Consider the following 19,342-nt stretch of genomic DNA (forward strand, 5'->3'; position numbering starts at 1 on the left):
AATTTTAATTAAACCTTTTCCAAGGTTGTGTTCCAAGGCTGCTCTTACGGAGGTAGGATGAGCCCAGAAGCTTTCAGTTAGTTTGCTTTTAATGTGTGGATCGTGCCAAAGAGGGCATCTTGAAAGTCAGCGGGATGAGAGCAGCGTGCAGCCTGCCACGACAAGTCCCCTGGGTCGCAGGCCATTCTCATCAGCTGTACACGCACAGAAAACGGCACCCACCTCTGGATGAAAACGTTGCTGATGCAGCCCTCAAAATAACTCCCGCCCAGACGCAGGGATTGCTGGGAATTTGAAAAGCCTAGCAGCCTTTGGTTATTTTTCAGAGGCTGGTCATCAATGAGGAGCCGGAGCCTAAAAAAAGAGGAGGAAAACAAAACAGGAGTGAGAACAGCTGGGGAAAACGATTCTCGCCAGGTGGGGCAACTGAGTGTCTGATTCAGACTCAAAATCTTTTACCTGAAATAACTCACTAAACTATTTTTAAAGAGCATTTCAAGTTTTTTCACGTGTTTCTTTTTGCACATAACATTTTTATTAAAGTACTCTACAGGCACACCTTGTTTTATGGCACTTCATTTTAAAAGTATGCTTCGCAGATATTGCGGTTTCTTACAAACTGAACGTCTGTGGCAACCCTGCCTCAAGCAAGTCTATTGACACCATTTTTCCAATAGCATTTGCTCACTCCGTGTCTTGGTGTCACATTTTGGTAATTTTCACAATATTTCAAACCCTTCACCAGCAAAAAGATCACAACTCCCTGAAGGCTCAAACGATGGTTAGCATTTTTTAGCAACAAAGTATTTTTTAAGTAAGGTATGTACATCGGCGTTTTTTAAAGACATGATGCTATTGCACACTTAACAGACTACAGTATAGTGTAAATATAACTTTCATATGCACTGGGAAACCACAAATTTTGTGTGGCTTGCTTTATTGTGACGCTTGCTTTATTGTGACATTTGCTTTACTGTGGTGCTCTGGAACCGAACCTGCAGATATCTCCGAGGTGTGCCTGTATATGTACAGAAAGCACACGTCTTAAGTGCACAGCTCAATGAATCTTTGAAATGTGAAAACACCAACATCGCCAGAAACAGAACCAGCCAGCACCCCAGGCACCCCGCCTGGGCTCCCTTTCGTCTCTAGCCTTCCTCCCCCTCCAAGAGTAACCACTATCCTGAATTCTGATAGAATAGGTGGATTTTGCTTGCTTCTGAATTTTGTATAAATGACATCACGGGAGACAAACTCTTTCACGTGTGACCTGTTTCGCTCGGCCTTTAGTGCAAGGTTTATCCGTGTCGTCGTGCACAATTGTAGATCTTTCATTCTCATTCTCCCATTTCATTCTCCCATTTTGAATGTACCTCAATTTGCTTATCCATCCAACTGTTGATTTTTTAAATGAGAAAATTGATACAAAACCAGGAAGAAGGCCAAGATTTACTAGCAAAATAGTGTCAATGCTAAGGACAAATATTTCTCACAAGAGATACCAGAAGATTCCATTAAACGAAATAAAGTAAAATTCTTAGCGTTCTGGCAGAAGAGCCATTCCACTCACCCAGAGTTGTCGCTTATTATGGACACGTAATGCAGTAAACCATCCATGTACGTCTGTGGAGATGTGAAAATTGGGCTGCTGCTGTCCCTGGGGCTCAGTTCAATGTGGCCATCTTCCAGGGTGACCTGTAGGCTGCTTGCCTGAAATCATCACAGAACGTACCCATCAGTGCAATCCATCTGCATTTAATGATTATGAATGTATTAATACTGAATATATGATCAAAATTAGGTACACAGGATGTTTTGACCCCAATGTTTTGACTTTGCTATTTTGATCTAAAGATTATTTTTGAATATTTGGACTCCATGTTTATGAATATAAAAATCTTAAGCAAATTATTCCAACACTGATGAATCTGTCAAAAGCATTTTATGGACCTACATTCATAAACCACCTTAATTTCTCCATCAATTTTTTTTAAATAAATTGATCCAGGCCATTCCTTTTTTAAAATTTTATTTATTTAATTGATTGATTGATTGATTGACTGGCTGCGTTGGGTCTTAGTTGCGGCACGCAGGCTCTTCGTTGCGGCATGTGGGCTTCTCTCTAGTTGTGGCTTGCGGGTTTTTCTCTCTCTAGTTGTGACACGCAGCCTCCAGGGCACGTGGGCTCTGTAGTTGTGGCGCGTGAGCTCAGTAGCTGTGGCATGGTGGGCTTAGTTGCTCCATGGCATGTGGGATCTTAGTTCCCTGATCAGGGATCAAACCCACATCCCCTGCATTGGAAGGCAGATTCTTTACCACTGGACACCAGGGAAGTCCCTTAATTTCTCCATCAATTATACAAAACAGTTAAAATATTTCTAAGTTTTCCTATTTTCACTTTCATTTTGCTGAAGTTGTTTTCATCAGCATCGATGTTCTTCTGAATACATTTTTACAACAAAGACTTGATTAATCAATTTTTTTTCATAGATGATTACAACGATAGCTTCTCTTCAGTCACGAATTTCTTACTTTCGGATCCTAATTTCTAGGAGGTTCAATTTTCCAATGTCAAACTCTGAAGATCCAAATTTTGGCAAGATGATTTGATTCTTTCTGTCAATTCTTAATTTTTAAAAATGTGTGTAGTTTTAGCAGTTGTCATTTTAATTTTGTTAATTTTTTTTCCTACCAGGTACAATTTTTGCTGTTTTCAACCAGATGTGATTCGTCAGTGAGCTTTTAAGCCTAAAACAATTTTTATAGTGTGTGGTTGTAGCCATTGTCAATTACACTTTATGTTGATTTTTTTTTCAATTGGCAATATTCATTATAAACTGGATAAAAGAAGGCTAATTGAAATGTATTCCTTAGCTAATCCATTAAGAAGTTGAGGGCAGTGTTCCTAGGATATTGGAAGGGTCCCTGCATTGTCCAGGATTGATCTCATCTTTTTTTTTTTTTGATCTCATCTTTTGCTAAGCCCATTCTTCCCCCTGTTTTGGACCATTTTGTATATTGGGTACTAAGTGTCCCCACTCTTGGTAGAGGAAACAAGGAGTGTGTGTCAAAAGAGCTGGGTCAAAACATCCTGCTCTGATGGAAAAGCCACTCTCACAATCTAAATGTTGGCATGTGCTTTTTCAGGGGTATTTTTGTTTGTTTTGTTTTTAAAAAAAGATCTCGAACTCCTGATGAACAAAGATAGCAAGAGAGGAGATGCGTTCTACTACAACATAACCACAGAGGCAGCTACGTCCTTCCTTTCAACATATACTAGTTGTCCGTTGTGCTGGCAATCCTGAAGAAACAAATCCAAGAAGAACAGTGTCTTACTTCTACTTCTATTTTAAAATCCCACTCGTTCCACCAGGCGATTTCTGAGTATTAGCTGACTTTTACGCCTACATGACCACACCGGCTAAATCCTCTTAAGTTATAGAATCTCTGTGGCTTGTTGTACAGGAACAAAGAGCAAAGGACCTTACTCTCTCCCATTCTCCGATGTAAATATTGTCCAACTAGCTGCTGCTGCTATAAAAGGAATCTGAAGAGCTACCTTTTGTGGAATAACAAAGGAATAATGGGGGTACATTCTGATTTTTCCCTTAGATCTAAAAATTAAAGCTACATTATTACTTACAACAGTTCTAATTCACCTTCACTCACAAAATATACCCAAAAGAATGAAAATGAGTTCATGAATACACACAAATTCAATTCTGTAACCTATAATGTATTTTCTAAGCCTGATTTCTTTTAGGACCTACCCCAGGATGGGCAACAGCTTCCATGGTTGAAATCCACAATAGCATTTACTGTGTGATGATAGATAAAATGCCTAACAAATTTACCTTCAAAATCCCTCTATTATTTTTGACATCAAACCTTGAGTCAGGTTTAAATCTTGTTCAGTATTCATGCAATATTTCATACCCTTGTCTGATGATTTAATAAGATGCCACTGGGTTGAAAGGTCTGAAACCCAAAGGAGGCCTGGAAGTGGCTGGGCAACGGGAAGTCCAAATTGGTGAAGCTCAACTGCCCTCCCCTGGAGAATGAGGCAGATCGCACGAGCTGAAACGAAAACACGGAATAAATTACTGGCACTGTAATCATGTCATGGCTGAAATACAGTATCTTAACCTATGTCACCTCACTGGGACCAATCCATGTGATCCATGGGAAGAAATAGTTTGCTTGTCTGCATGATAATTTACCAATCACCTGTACGTTTTTGTGTGTACAGCTGGTATTCCTACTCTCCTAAAAATTTAATATGCAAGCCTAAAGAGGTTTCGCAAGTACGTAGGGAGTGTAATAAATGAACCAGTTCACAGTAACACTGTGTGCTACCAGAAAATGTCAAAAGTTGGTGTGTTAACGAATGCCAAGCACGGGTTAGCTGGGGAGCATTCCTCTGCACGGTTTTGAACTCTTCACTTACCTTCCAGTCTTCTGAGCACTTTTTTGTTACGCCCACAGTATCATTCAGTCTAACGACACCAGTGGTCTTCTTCAGGTTTTTCACGCAGCCTCGGAAAGCAGGTGTAGAAATGTTAAACCTGATGTGGGATTCGAGAAAAGGAAGAGATGGACCACAGCAGGCTTGAAGGGGAACTGGAGCTGAAACACGGCGCTCATTCCCTACTACTTCTCACCCACGAACAAGTACATGTTTTACGGTTATCTCTTCTCATGGGATTTCTAGAATGCTACTTATTTTGTGATGTTAGGGAAATCTATTTCCTTTCTGTGTGATTTGCATTCTCAGCTTTAAAAGTGAACACAACAATGTTGACAGAAGAATGGCCAGTGTCCCCAAAAGGTATAGAGACACAGAAGATGTACAATATCTGGAATTGCTCCTCCATCCCCTCCCGGAGTCATGGTAATGCATCATGAATTAAAAGTATATTAATAGGGGCTTCCCTGGTGGTGCAGTGGTTGAGAATTTGCCTGCCAGTGCAAGGGACACGGGTTCGAGCCCTGGTCCGGGAAGATCCCACATGCCGTGCAGCAACTAAGCCTGTGCGCCACAACTACTGAGCCTGCACTCTAGAGCCCGTGAGCCACAACTTCTGAGCCCGTGTGCTGCAACTACTGAAGCCTGCGTGCCTAGAGCCCATGCTCCGCAACAGGAGAGGCCACCACAGTGAGAGGACCGCGCACTGCAACGAGGAGTGGCCCCCGCTCGCTGCAACTAGAGAAAGCCCATGCGCAGCAACAAAAACCCAACGCAGCCAAAAATAAAATAAATAAAATAAATAAATTTTTAAAAAGTATATTAATAACTTAATATACTATAAATATTATATAAATATATATTCAATATTAATAACCTAATAAGTAACTTATAAGAGCCAGAAACACTGTAGAAAACTTTTTGCTCTTTTTTTCCTGTCCACGTTTAAGTCAGCCACTGTAAACGCAGAAGAAACAAACTGTTACTTTTTGGTCCTAGTCAATTATGAAAAATGTGGCTTGGTATTTAATCAGTGCCAAGCTGGAACAATGGAAAGCATTGTCTGGCCTCGTATGCTGTATCCTCCACCTCCTAACTGTGCAAGCTGGGCAAGAGGTCATTGTGAGGATTAAACAAGTTAACATCCGGGAAGTGCTTGGAACCCTCCGTGGCATATGGTCATGAACATGCACTCAGGAGGTGCTTCTAAGAGGTGCTGCTTTGAAGCCACGGACTCTGGAGCCAGGCTGTGTGGGTTCGAGTCCTGTCCCTGCTGCCTTCTCTGTGCTTCTGTTTCCTCGTTTATACAATGTGAATGTGGTAATCTGCTTCCCAGGGTTGTCCTGAGTTTAAATAAGATATTATTACGCATTAACACACTCAAGTGGTAGCCGGTACAGAGCAAGGACTCAGTGTGAGATGGCAGAGTCTGTAACTATCCCCATATCAGTGCATCATTATAACGAAGCAATTTCTAAAGCAGCTCTTCCTACGTGGTTGCTTTGACATTTCCCCTTTGATTTGACTTTTGGATCTATCTGGAGCTGACGTCACATAAAAACATTCACATACGTGAAATGACTGAAGTCCGGGCAAATATTTGTGTTTCTTAAGCAAATGATGTACTAAGATAAACACAAAGCTGACTTCATTATAAATCCCTAAAGCAGCTCACTTTTCTAAATGGAAAGGGGTTTTCCTTCATTTTTATTCAGTTCATTATAAAGAGTTGAGCTACATGTAATATGCATAAAATTAAATTTCATTAAAAGGAAAAGGAAGAAATGAATCCTCACTGGCATTACAGCACGAGCTTGATTATTTTATAAAGTTGGCTTCCTGCCTCAGGAAAGGAGGAAAGTTGATATCCATTGCTGGAGCTTGTCTATTTATATATATATTTAGATCCATTCTCTCTTGGGTTTCAACATGTTTTAGACTCATCAACATCTCCTGATTCCTTTTTTCCGTAAAGCATAGGTTGGAGGAAGAATAAGGTGGCAGAAGAGTAAAGGGGAAAGAAAGGCCACCGCCAGATATGGAGCGCATGTTTTGTGCAAGGTACTATTACCTGATCCTCACAATAACCTTTCGAGGGAGATATTTTCTTACCTGACATTATTAAGCACTTATCATGTGCCAGGCACTGTGCTAACTCCTTTACTCTGAATCTCACAACCACTCTAAGAGTTAGACCACCACGATGCCCACGTTACAGAGGTACAAGGAGGCTTGGGAAGGTTAAGTGACTTGCACGAAGTCATACAGCAGGAAGCGGGCAGCACTGGGATCTGTGTGGACAGCGTGTCGCACAAACTTGTGTGACTTGAAGCCCTTGCTCTTTACGCTTATACGGTTGCGTACCCACAGCACTGGAATGATCCTGACTCTTTCCTTAAGGAACAGTTATCTACAGCAGAGGTGTTAAGAGGAAAGATTTATTTCCACTATTTTCTGATGTGTTCTCGTTACTCTGGCTCATCTGAGGGCCTAGAGTTCCACGTTTGCTCCAGGATTCTGGGTCTGAGCACACTTGCTAGGGGAACATGACGCGGAGGAGTGTAGGCTGTGGTATGAATGGGTTAGTGCGCTGGGGTATGTGCGCCCACCATGGGCCAATCGGTTCACAAAGGCTTAGCCAGGTCCAACCTGCCGTGGGCAGATCTCAGAGAGCATAAGAGCAAAATCTAATCCCAAACTCCATGCTGGGGGTATCAGTAAATGCCCAACAGATCCCTGCCTGATGTTTACTTTTTGAATTATTTTCATGTTAATGTTATATTATTATACTCTGTGATGCAATGATGTAGGTCCGCAGGAAGTATTTCTTGTTGGTCTGAGGCCCTCTGGCATTATTAGGGAGGATTTGCTCTTCTCATGGGAAGCAGATGGGATTAACAGATTGTGACTTCTGACTGTAATCCTAAACAAGGCATTCCAAGATCTGGGTCCCCATTCCCAGAAGGTACACTACAGGGAGAGGGGAGAAAACACCACACCCACAAGCTCTCTTGTCAAAGCTACTGTATTTAGAGATTACACGAGGCTTGCTTCTCTCCACATTAGGTTCAAGCACTGCCTGTCTTCCACTAATGCCAGCGGCTGGGGCATCTCCCTCCTTTGAAAGAATTGCTGGGTTCTCAGGAGAAATCCTCTGTGACCCACGTCACAGGGGGTTCTCAGGACTCTGAACCATCAAGGACGGCACCAGAGGTATGAAGCAGGGCCAGAAACTGCTGAATGTTGTTTAGCATGTTACTTACGAGAGAGTAAAAGCTCAGTGAAATCTTTCAATTGGCCTCTATCTCCTGTACGTTCCATGTCATCGTGGTTTGAATCAAAAATCGAAGTATAAACTTGCCCAGAAAAAGGAAACAGTCCCTGTTTGGAAGACCTTAAAACAAATGACTAGGAAAATTCTACATGTCTATCTGTACATATATGTATAACGATATCCATGTGTATTTCTTTAATGGACAGAGATAAAAAGTCAAAGAAAGGTTGAGTGTTGACTTAACCCAAGGTCACCCCGCTCTTTGGTGGCTGAGCCAGAACTAGAACCATTTCTTTAGATCCTCACCCACTACTTTCCTCTAGTAAACCTTGCTTGGTTGTCACCCACATTGCTGTCTGTGGACCTTCTGCTGACACCACACAGAGGCAAACCACCAACCAGTGGCTCTCGTATCGCCACTGAGAATCCCTCACGGCTCTGGGAGCCCACCTGCCCGCCTAACCTCAATGGCCACCTGTTCCCAAGCTTCGTTCATCCTTTCTCCAGCCTGGTCTTCTCTGCAAAGGTCCAGGCCTTCTGTCCAACCCCTTCTGGGCATCTCCACCTGCTGTCTCCTGGGCTCCTGGGACTCAGCCTGTCTGAGACTGAACTCACTGCCCTGTTTCTCTGCTGGTGCTGGCCATCTGTCCAAGCGCTAGATCAGAGCCCAGGTGTCCCTCTTGAGTGCTCCCCGAACCCAAGCAACCATTTAGCACTGCCCATCCACTGCCCTAAGTGTATTGGGAATCCACTTCCTTTTCCCCATCTGCGCTGTCATTTCTGTGGTCGGGCCACCCGCCTCTCTCACCTCTGTTACACTCATCTTCCAACCTTTCTACCTGCCTCTGCCTTTTTCCCTCTTAATCCAATCTCCTTCCCTGCACCAGAACAAGCTACTGAAAACCCAAATCTCATCATGTCCTTTCTCTGCTGAAGTCCCCAGTGGTTTCTTACTGTGACTTTCAAGATCCTCTGCGGTCTGGCCCCTGCTTCCCACACCAGCCATGTGTGGCATCCCTGGCCTGCATCATGGTGTTCTCTTGAGAGTTCACACTTTCTCCGGTTCTTATCTCCTCACATACGTTGACTTTCATATGTCAGTGTCTTTCAGGTCTAGCCAGAGACCACTTTCCTGATACCCCAACTGGGTGGGTTCCCTCCCCGGGCCTTCTATCACCCTGAGCTTCCCCTCTGATGGCACTGGCCTCATTCTACTGTCTCCCTTCCACTATACTTGAGGCTCTGCCCTGTTCGTCGTTGTCATCCCAACACCGACCACACTGCCTGATGTCACTAGGCACCCAGTGAGTGCTTGTGTAATGAACAAATAAATGATAGCCTCAGATGTGTGCCATGGTGCTACCTGAGGTTGCTCTATTTATTACACTTAATTGAATAAAACCAAGATTATTGGCCATTCATAACTAGCTATTCATGGTTGAATTGCTATTTAATACTGATGATATTAAATATTAATATCACCTCTTTGGCTCTCAATTTCTTCATTAAAGTTCAGAGGTTACATACCATGATCTGCACGGTCCCTTCCACTTCAAGGAATCTAGGGAGTAAAGATATTCACTCCCAAACTCTATCAAAGTGCTGAACTCTCTCACACGCATTTCTGTCTTGGGGGGCAACCCCTAATGACTGTAACACAAAGATTAGCGCCTCCGTCCTGAGGCTGGACAGCTGCTCAAACATATTAGGAATTGAGAAGAAAGAGCGCCTTTGCACAAGACCTCATACATCACACCTAGTGCTCCTTCCAACTGACTAATAACAGCAAGAGTTAACTCACCTCAGATCTCGTATGAAAGTAATCATCACCAAATGTTTGGTAGTGCTCTTAGCTTAGTCATGAGGCTGTACCACACACATCATTGTCAGCTATCTAAAAGCCTTTTTTATAGGATGCGAACAGATTAATAAAATGTAAAAGTTATTTTTAAATGTATCCTCAAAGTGGTGTTCGTTTTTCTCATTCAGATTAAGCTTTACTTCCATTCAAAGTAATTTAATTCATTCATGTATTCATTCATCCGAGAAACAGTTAGGCCCCTAGTCCATGCTCAATAAACGTAAGGGGGTGGGTGATACAGATGTGCCTTCCATCCTAGGAGGTACTTCCTGAAGGAGTGGCCCCAGCTTTCAGTGTCCAGGGCCACCTGTCAGGCCAGGGGGCTACCTGCGCTCTCCTCTGTGTCTTCAAGGGCCCCAGGCCACAGTCCCTGTTCTTACTGGCAGTGTTGTCAACACCAAGCCTACTCCTCATGGATTCTCTCCTCCCAGGAATGACAATGGGGGGGTGGCACACAATTCCCCCCCTGCCCCCCCACCGCCTCTTTCAAATGGCCAGTCCCGCTATCCAGTATTCACAGCCTGTTTTACTCTGTTGGCTAACACTGTTAATACTGAAAAGTTAATTCTTTGTGTTTGTTTTTTGCTAGAATTAAAAAAAGGTAGACCCCACCACTTCCCTGGTGGCGCTGTGGTTAAGAATCCACCTGCCAGTGCAGGGGACTTGGGTTCAAGCCAGGGAAGATCCTGCATGCCACAGCGTAACTAAGCCCATGCGCCACAACTACTGAGCCCGCGAGCCACAACTACTGAGCCCACGCACTGCAGCTACTGAAGCCCGTGCACCTAGAGCCCATGCTCCGCAGCAAGAGAAGCCACCGCAATGAGAAGCCTGCGCACTGCAAGAAAGAGTAGCCCCCGCTCGCCGCAACTAGAGAAAGCCCACACGCAGCAACGAAGACCCAACGCAGCCAAAAATAAATAAATAAAATCTATGTTAAGAAAAAGAAAGACTAATCAGTAGCAGTCATAACTCTTAAGAGAGGTGATCTGCTTCTTTAAAAGAAAAAAAATCATCTTACCTTTCCCTGATTGAAATTGGAATTCCTCCCAGATAATATGTGCTGAAATCAAATATATCACCTTCAATTTTAATGCTTTGAGAATCCACGTTTATCCGCATAAGTTTCTGGGTTTTTCCAATTTTGATCAGAATCTGAAATAAAGGAGAGATGAATCAGCAAGCAATGAGAGATAAAAGAATCCTATTCACAGTGGTTCAGAGCTATTATGTGTTTGCCTTCCTTCAGGTTCATTTATATACATGGTACATATACATGGGCTCTGAGCAGTAGCTCATTTGCATAAAATTATACTATTAAAACACTTAAATAGAAATGTGTGCTTTTTTTTTTTTTTTTAATTTTGTTATTTTGTTATTTTTGGCTGTGCCGTGCGGCTTGCGGGATCTTAGTTCTTCGACCAGGGATCAAAACTGTGCCCTCGGCAGTGAAAGCGCAGAGTCCTAACCATTGGACCACCAGGGAATTCCCAAAATGTTTGCATTTGAAATTAATCATGTTTTATCTGTGCCACACAGATGTTACATATTTCATGCCCAAAATGTTCAGATTTTAAAAGGATGTGTCTCTCAGTTAATAACTATAAGTTCATCTGGTAATAGAAAAGGGTTCTGAGCACTGACTTAAAGGACTAAGAACATTTAACAATTCAAATAAACAGACTCGAAGGATATACCAAATGATCTCTCCCGTCGTTTATGATGCCTCTAATTCCTTTTTCTTTTGGTTGCTCTGAATTCAGTTTGTATCGCACCACGAGACTGCCATCTTCTATATTTAGAGATATGAAGCGATCCTAGAGCATGGAAACAATGTAGATTACCACAAGACTCGGGAAGAGCTAGAACGCTGGAACCGGGGATGCTCTCAAATTCCAGACTGCTCTCAGCTTCAGCTGCCTCCTTAGTCCGAAGGAACAACAGTGCTGTAATATCCAACTCCGAGGACGGGTATGACGGTTAAATCTTGCAAATCATGTTAAGCATCATATACAGTGGTTGGCACACAGGAAGGAAACAATAAATGCTAGCTATTGTCATGATTTTGTTTTATAACAATCTATAACCAGCATGCAAAAATGGAAACTGAAAAGCTACAGATCATTAATATCATCTGAAAATATGACTGCTACCTGTTGGAGAGAGGCAGGGTCTTCCTCAAACCCCAAACATTTTCCACCATGTGTTTTCTGACATATTCCTATGTCTCCTCTAGCTTTCACTTAAGTGTTGCTTGGGGACCCCAAATAGGGCCTCTTTCCTCCCACTACTCTCTTTGCCTTGACAATCACAGCTACTTCTGTGGTTCCAATTCAGGTGTGCCCATGAGCCCAGATATTTTTCTCCAGCCTAGACCTGTCTTTTCAGGGCCAGGTCTGTACATCTGATTGCCTAACTGCTATTGCTTGCATGCCTCACAGATGTCTAAAATTCGGAATATCTCTAACAGAACTTATGATCTACATGACTCCCAAGCCTGTCTCTCTGCCCTTCACCCTGCTCTCTTCTTCTTTCTCTCTCTCTCTCATCACTGATCACCTTGCTGAGACAGCCACAAGCCTACTAGGGGTCATAATTGCATCCCCATCATGGTGTAAGGCACATACTTGAGCCAACCATTTCCTTAGCGGAAGGGTAAGCTGAGGAATGTCTGGTATAGGACTTGAAAGTTGGCTCTTATACAGTTTCCTAATGAGACTCTCTTTGAAGTCTACTGCCAGAGTCCTTACCTAAAAGGAAAATCAGTCCTTATCTGGATCCTAAACCTTGCTCTTAGAAGCCAGTGAGGGTTCATCACACTCATAGATAATAGAATAGCATCAACTCATCCTACTTAACAGCAGCACTGGAGACAATTTTCTCTTATCTGGTTACTAATGGCATTTCATAAGTTTTCTTCTACTATAAGTAGTATTTCTGGTTCTTAGTCTCCCAGAACTTCAAAATGTAATACAAAGACCTTGTTCTGGAAAACAACTGCCTTGCTCTGAAGATGCTGTGTGACTGCTCAGCTCTCTGCATTCTTCAGGCAGGTCAGGACCTCCCCAAACCATCAGAACTGGTTCAGCCTTGGAATCTCCTGAGGGGTCCAGACCAACCCCAGAGAGGAGAGTTGGACCAGGTCTGTGTCCCTGCCCTGCAGACAGAAGGGTCTGGTAAAATCCCAAACTCCATATCAATCCTACATTCTCAGACTGGAGATCCCACGGGCTGATCCACATTTCTCCACAAATACTACCTACGCAGCAGCTACAGAAGCACTCTACTCTCAGGAGAGGTTAAGTCCAGCACCATCTACCAGCAGATGGCGCTGACGATCACTCATAGAGTGTCACTTTTGGCCTTATCTAAACTAGGAGACTTAAGAATGGTCTCTAGGAACCTCAGCTGCTTGAAAACAGAGAAGCTTCCTAGACCTGGCAAGTCAAGGGTCAGACAGAGACAAAACCCCATACAGCCTGGAAACAGTCCGCCCAAGAATCAAACAGCAGGAGGTCAAACAGTCTAGCTTTCAGAGACCCCAGGAGGTCTTAACGTTTTTTAGGCAGAAAATAAGTAGATTACTAGGCAAATAGTAGTTCTCAAAGAATAAAACTGACAACACAAAAGAATGGGAAAGGGGCAATTTCTCCCACATTTTGGTGGCATCTTCTCAAATTCCGGATTACTTGCCTTACTAAAACACACACTCGCACAGGCAAAGAAAGTAGAATTGGGCCAAGGGAAAGAATGCAGCTAACATTTGCACATTGTTTTTCAGATCCATTGGTTGTTTGTAATAACCCAGTTACCCCCAAATTGCTCAAATGAATGGACATATTTGGTAGTATTTGGATGCTTGTTATAGATTACCTGGTTTTCCGCAAAGAACAGCAAACCTCTATCCACGGTGGTCTGGATTGTCTGTCCAAAGGTTGGGAAGGGAGCATTTGGTTGAGTTGGAACTCGAGCATAGCCTGTACCTTCAAAATAATTTTTGTCTGATTCTTCCTTTCTCCTGTCAACACCAATCATCGTAAGTTAGAACACAGCAGCAAAGGACTGCCAGGAAAGTGTTCTTATTAATACGAGAGGAAAAGGGGAGCAAAGCCCATGCAATCGAGTTGTCATGATTTTGTTAAAGAAGAGGAAATATCTTTTTAAAAAAATTTTTGTTGGAGTATAGTTGCTTTACAATGTTGTGTTAGTTTCTACTGTACAGCAAAGTGAATCAGCTATACATATACATATATTCCCTCTTTTTTGGATTTCCTTCCCATTTAGGTCACCACAGCCCACTATTTCTCCTGGATGTGCTCTTACACTCTATGATGATCAAACCCTAGCTCAACAGAGATACTATTCAGGAGTCCCTTTTGAAAATGTCTACTTAGGAAGATGTGGCCCAGCAGCTGAAGATCTTGCACTATAAGAAATTATTAACTTGAAATATAATTTTATTCTGAGTAGTAAATACTCAGTCTGTCTCGTATTAGAATCTTCCAAATCTTTTAAACTATAGGGTAGGTCAGGAGCTCAAGGCAGCAACTTTCAAATAGGTTCATATGCCAAAGTCATGGTGTACTTTATGGACCACGATTTTTTTTTTGTTTTTTGAAATTTACAGTAAATAAATAGTCTGTGCCTAAATCAGGTACCAACTAATGCTGAATATTTTGTGGTAGGAGGCACCAAAAATTGAAGCAAGATTTATTTTTTCAAAATCGAGAAAATTCTGTAATCTAATATTTTATACAAATAAGGAAAAGACTTTTTCTTATTTAATTTATATTCCTTAAATATCAATTACACATATTTTATGTACTATAACTGCAAGCTACCAAAATCACAAAGAGACACCAGCTTATAGGTTTTATTTACCTTCTACAAGGCTCCACTTTTGTTGTGTTGAGATTGAAAGTCTTTTTGAAGTTGTACAAGCTCAGAACATTTTCATTGAGGTCATCTAATTCAATACAACCTTTGTATGGAGGGAATCTCAGTCTACTAGGAAGCTAAAAAAAAGAAAACCAAAAGATCTTCCACTAATTGAACAAAGGACAATGAACAGGTTGACCAGGAAACAGTATAACTCCATCACTTTTAACCACCAACATAGCATAGGGGGTAAGTATGTGGACCCTAGAGCCAGATACTCTGGCTTTGCTATTTTCTAGCTGCCTGATCTTGGGCAAGTTATTCAACCTCTCTGTTTCAGTTTCCTCATCTGTGAAATAGGAATGATAGGGATGCTTGTTTAAGTTAATATACTTAAGCCTAGATCACTGCACATAAAAGAACTCATTAAGTGTTAGCCATTGTCACTGGATATCCTGTAAGAATACATAGTTAAATCCATTTTGTATATAATTGATTAAAACATCATTATGCCAAACTAAATTTTAAATATTTTCATTCCGTGAAAAAACATTCACACTTACTCTAAAATCAGATGGGTAACCTCCAACATAAAATACAACATTTTCAGGATCCAAATCGAGGAGCGTGTTGCTATCCCCACTATCCATGTCAAGGAACTGAGGTGCTTCCGGCTTACTGGATGTGGCTTTTCGGGTGTAATTAAGCCTTGCAAACTGATAAATTCTGTTTAAAGATAAATTAGATAATAAAGTTATATAAAAATGTATGAGAAGATGAAAGAAATCAAAGCCAAAATACTAAAAATGGGGTTCAGCAATGCATACAATGAAAGTTTGGCGAGTGTAGGTCAGATAAACAAAGAGCCGTAATCAATCAGACTCGCACCTCTGGAATTTCACCCGGTCCATAACTGCCTCCTGAGTTTCGCTCTTGGTCAAGGTCTGGTCCACTTGGAGTTCAGCCTCGCGTTCTCCCAGGTTGTAGACGCTCGTGAGCTGGCCATCTATGACTGCCATGCCTATGTAGTCCCTGGAGGCCTGGAGACAAAAAGGCCACCTCAGAGCACTTCACATACTGAATTCTCTCAACTTCCCATCCCAAGAGAGCGCATTTCTAATAACTCACAGCTTTCATTCAGTTCACCCTGGACAGACAGAATGAATGAGGCGCATGCTGGTATAAGATAATACAGACAGCACAGTTAATGAACAATGTCTGGGCTGTTGTTGCTCACGTTATCATGAGGGCACTCATTTATCCACTCCTCCATTCTCTCAGTATGCAAATATTTGCCAGGCACCTGACATAAAGATGAACCGTATGCGGGTTCAGGCCTCCATTCGATTATGTTCTGGTAAGGAAGGTAAGCCATTTATGTTATTCCTGCCCCATACAAGGTCCCCTCAACACTCTAGCACGCCTGTTCACCCTATGTTATCACGGTCAGCTATGTATGTACCTTACTTCCCTGTTAGAATGTGAGCACCTTAAGGTAAAAACAAATTTTTGAAAACTGTGGTAAAATATATAACATGAAATTTACCATTTTAACCTGTTTTAAGTGTACATTAAGTACATTCAGGAAACAAATTTTTGTTTGTCATAAATATAGGGTGTGGTACCTAGTAGGTATATGGTATACATTTGTTGAAGGAGCAGAGTCATGTGCATTTTGCCATAATACAAAGCAAAAAGTCATGTCATAAGAAAGTTACAAATAAAGTCCCAATACCTTGAAGCATGAACGGGTGACCAGTAATAGTGCTGATTTTAGGAATCCTTAAATACGAAGTCCACAGTGACAGCCAACCATTTCCTAGTTGCCCAGAAGTTTTGAGAACCATGTTTCAGGAATTTCTTTTCCAATCATGTATAATAATCTAGTCAGTGATTACCTTTTACTCTGACACTTAGGTGGAATAGATGTATTTTAAGAGGAGGCATTAAAAGCTAAAATAAACTATTTGAAATGCCTGTAACAGTGGTGGTTTAAAGAATTTAGAATTATAGAGATGGGGCAACTGTATTTCTTACTAATGAGGCAGGAGAGGCTGCATTTCACTCCAGGCCTCATTCACAGATGGTCCCCACCCCAGACACTTGGAAGGGTCTGCGGCTGGGCGCCCTGAGAAGAGGACAGAGTCCAGTGCTATGAGGAAGAACTACTCTGATCTCCACGAAGCCTTGGTACTGCTGCCCTGGTTGTGAGGGGAGGGGTGCTGATCTTCAACCCCAGGTGTGGACGTGCTCACGTGTACACACGTGTGCCCACATGCTGGGCCCATCGGGCCAGCCCTCTAGATCCCCCAGCCAAGGACAATCGGTAATTGACGGGAGATTCCCCCGTGGAGCCATCAGAGGTGGCGGGATTTCCTCCTGCTGTGCCAATGGCAGTGACACAGTCGTGTCATGCATCTCAAAAACCGTATTCTGTTTTAAAAACAAGAGGAATGTCAAAGCAATACTTACATCTTTATTTCCGAGGTACATCACAAACATATTCTCGGTCCCCCCACTTTCTGTTGATTCAGGTCTTTGGAGAAACAAAGAAAGAGATGTGTATCCTTTCAAATCCTCCAGGTCATTTGGCAGCCGGACTTCCACTCCAGATTTACCGTTGAACCTCATGGGGATGGCGACCTGCGAGGGACAAGATCCAGGGTGTTAGCTGTTCCAGATGAGGAAGGTGAGGGTGCTCAAGGTGGTGGCTTGTGACTGTGTAGCCGCTCCCAAGTTGCTATGATAGGGAGCAAAGGAGTGTGGATGCCTCCTAGGCCTGGAGTCCACACTCAGCTGCACGCGGAATAAAGCATTTGTGCTCTTCCTGCCTCAGCCGAGGGGCTTTGGGAAGCGCGTTTAGTCCTCTGTGCCAGCAACAATAATCATCATAATAAATTATTACTATTATTATCACTATGATGGTTATAATATTAATATTGTATTAACCCTATTGTTATAATATTTCTATCATAATAATAATATAAAATATTAATACAGAGAATAATATGGGCTTTAGATAATATATTATTATAATATAAGGTATTATATTTATAGGGTTATAATACATATTAATAGGGTTAATATAATATTAATATTATAATCCTATTATTAATATATTATTATATATTATGGTATAATATAAAACTATATTATATGCAAAGTATTATTAATAATAGGGTTATGATATTAATATTATATTAGCCTTACTAATATGTATTATATCCCTATTAATATATAAGATTAATATTATATAAATATAATAATAATTATTATTATTCCAAGCCTAGAAGGTTTTTGTGCAAATGAGACAACATATATGGAAGCACTTAGCATGATGCCTGGCATAGAATAGATGTACAATACATCAAAAATATTTTTTAAAAAAAAGAACTCTTTAAGGAACCAGTTGCCATTAACATATTACATGTTATGTCTGCATTTATTACAGGCATTCAGTCATTGAAAATATGTGCATCAGGGTTCTCCAGAATACGTTTCTTAAACTCAGGGTGAAGGACTATTTTTTTCCCTCTACTCTGCCCTGGATCAATACTTTTATAAAATATATGAGAAATTAAATTACTAGAAAAATGAAATAAAGGAGGTATGCAAAATACACATCCACTGATCCCATGCTTGGATGCTGAAGCAATTCAAATTATTGAAAGTTTCTAAACATTTACTCTCAATTTTGTACTTATATATAACGGAGCAGTAATAAAAGTTCTCTGACTAGCTCTGGTCTTTGGACCCCCTTGAGTAGCTCTGCATTAAAACACAGAAAATAAATATTCTCTAACAATCCAAAGAATAACTCTAGGAATGATACTTACACCAACTCTACATTTTATCTCCCAAGCATTTAAGTATTTATGGAGGACCTTGTATATGCAAGGCATCAGGCAGGGGGGGCTTAGTGATGCATGCGCTGTAGTCTCTCCAAGGTGCCCATGACTGATGGAGCTCCCCTCCCCTACACTCACATGCTCATTTTATGCCCTTCTCTTCTACTAGCCCTCTACCCTCCATATACCCCACACATCCTGAGTCTATGCCATGCCCTTCTGCTTTTTGTCACCTGGAAAACTTCTACTCATTAAAAATTTTTTTTAATTAAGAAAACATTTCATGGACAAGCCTCTTAGATAGCCTCATCCACCAGAGGGCAGATAGCAGAAGCAAGAAGAACTACAATCCTGCAGCCTGTGGAGCAAAAACCACATTCACAGAAAGATAGACAAGATGAAAAGGCAGAGGGCTATGTACCAGATGAAGGAACAAGATAAAACCCCAGAAAAACAACTAAATGAAGTGGAGATAGGCAACCTTCCAGAAAAAGAATTCAGAATTATGATAGTGAAGATGATCAGGATGTCAGAAAAAGAATGGAGGCAAAGGTCTAGAAGATGCAAGAAATGTTTAACAAAGACCTGGAAGAATTAAAGAACAAATACCGAGAAGAATTAAAGAACAAACAAACAGAATTGAACAATACAATCACTGAGATGAAAAATACACTAGAAGGAATCAATAGCAGAATAACTGAGGCAGAAGAACGGATAAGTGACCTGGAAGACAGAATGGTGAAATTCACTGCAGCGGAACAGAAAAAAGAAAAAAGAATGAAAAGAAATGAAGACAGCCTAAGAGACTTCTGGGACAACATTAAATGCAACAACATTTGCATTATAGGGGTCCCAGAAGGAGAAGAGAGAGAGAAAGGACCTGAGAAAATATTTGAAGAGATTATAGTTGAAAACTTCCCTAACATGGGAAAGGAAATAGCCACCCAAGTCCAGGAAGCACAGAGAGTCCCAGGCAGGATAAACCCAAGGAGAAACACGCCGAGACACATAGTAAT

The 19,342-nt window shown here is 41.6% G+C and overlaps 1 protein-coding gene across 3 annotated transcripts in view; it reads right to left on the minus strand.

Moving 5' to 3' along the window:
- LAMA3 (laminin subunit alpha 3) overlaps nt 1-19,342 on the minus strand; it is a 243,722-nt gene that overhangs the window by 18,718 nt on the left and 205,662 nt on the right. For all 3 annotated transcript variants that reach the window (XM_082418551.1, XM_082418549.1, XM_082418550.1), the window contains 11 exons: nt 16,951-17,121; nt 15,367-15,518; nt 15,042-15,204; nt 14,482-14,615; nt 13,474-13,618; nt 11,298-11,417; nt 10,622-10,755; nt 4,448-4,565; nt 3,937-4,077; nt 1,571-1,710; nt 223-354 (listed from right to left, as the gene is read on the minus strand). In XM_082418551.1, coding sequence (XP_082274677.1) covers nt 223-354; nt 1,571-1,710; nt 3,937-4,077; nt 4,448-4,565; nt 10,622-10,755; nt 11,298-11,417; nt 13,474-13,618; nt 14,482-14,615; nt 15,042-15,204; nt 15,367-15,518; nt 16,951-17,121 — 1,550 coding nt within the window. The remainder of the gene's footprint in view (nt 1-222; nt 355-1,570; nt 1,711-3,936; nt 4,078-4,447; nt 4,566-10,621; nt 10,756-11,297; nt 11,418-13,473; nt 13,619-14,481; nt 14,616-15,041; nt 15,205-15,366; nt 15,519-16,950; nt 17,122-19,342) is intronic.

Source organism: Balaenoptera physalus (assembly GCF_965194825.1).
Source record: "Balaenoptera physalus genome assembly, chromosome: 12".
NCBI lineage: Eukaryota > Metazoa > Chordata > Mammalia > Artiodactyla > Balaenopteridae > Balaenoptera > Balaenoptera physalus.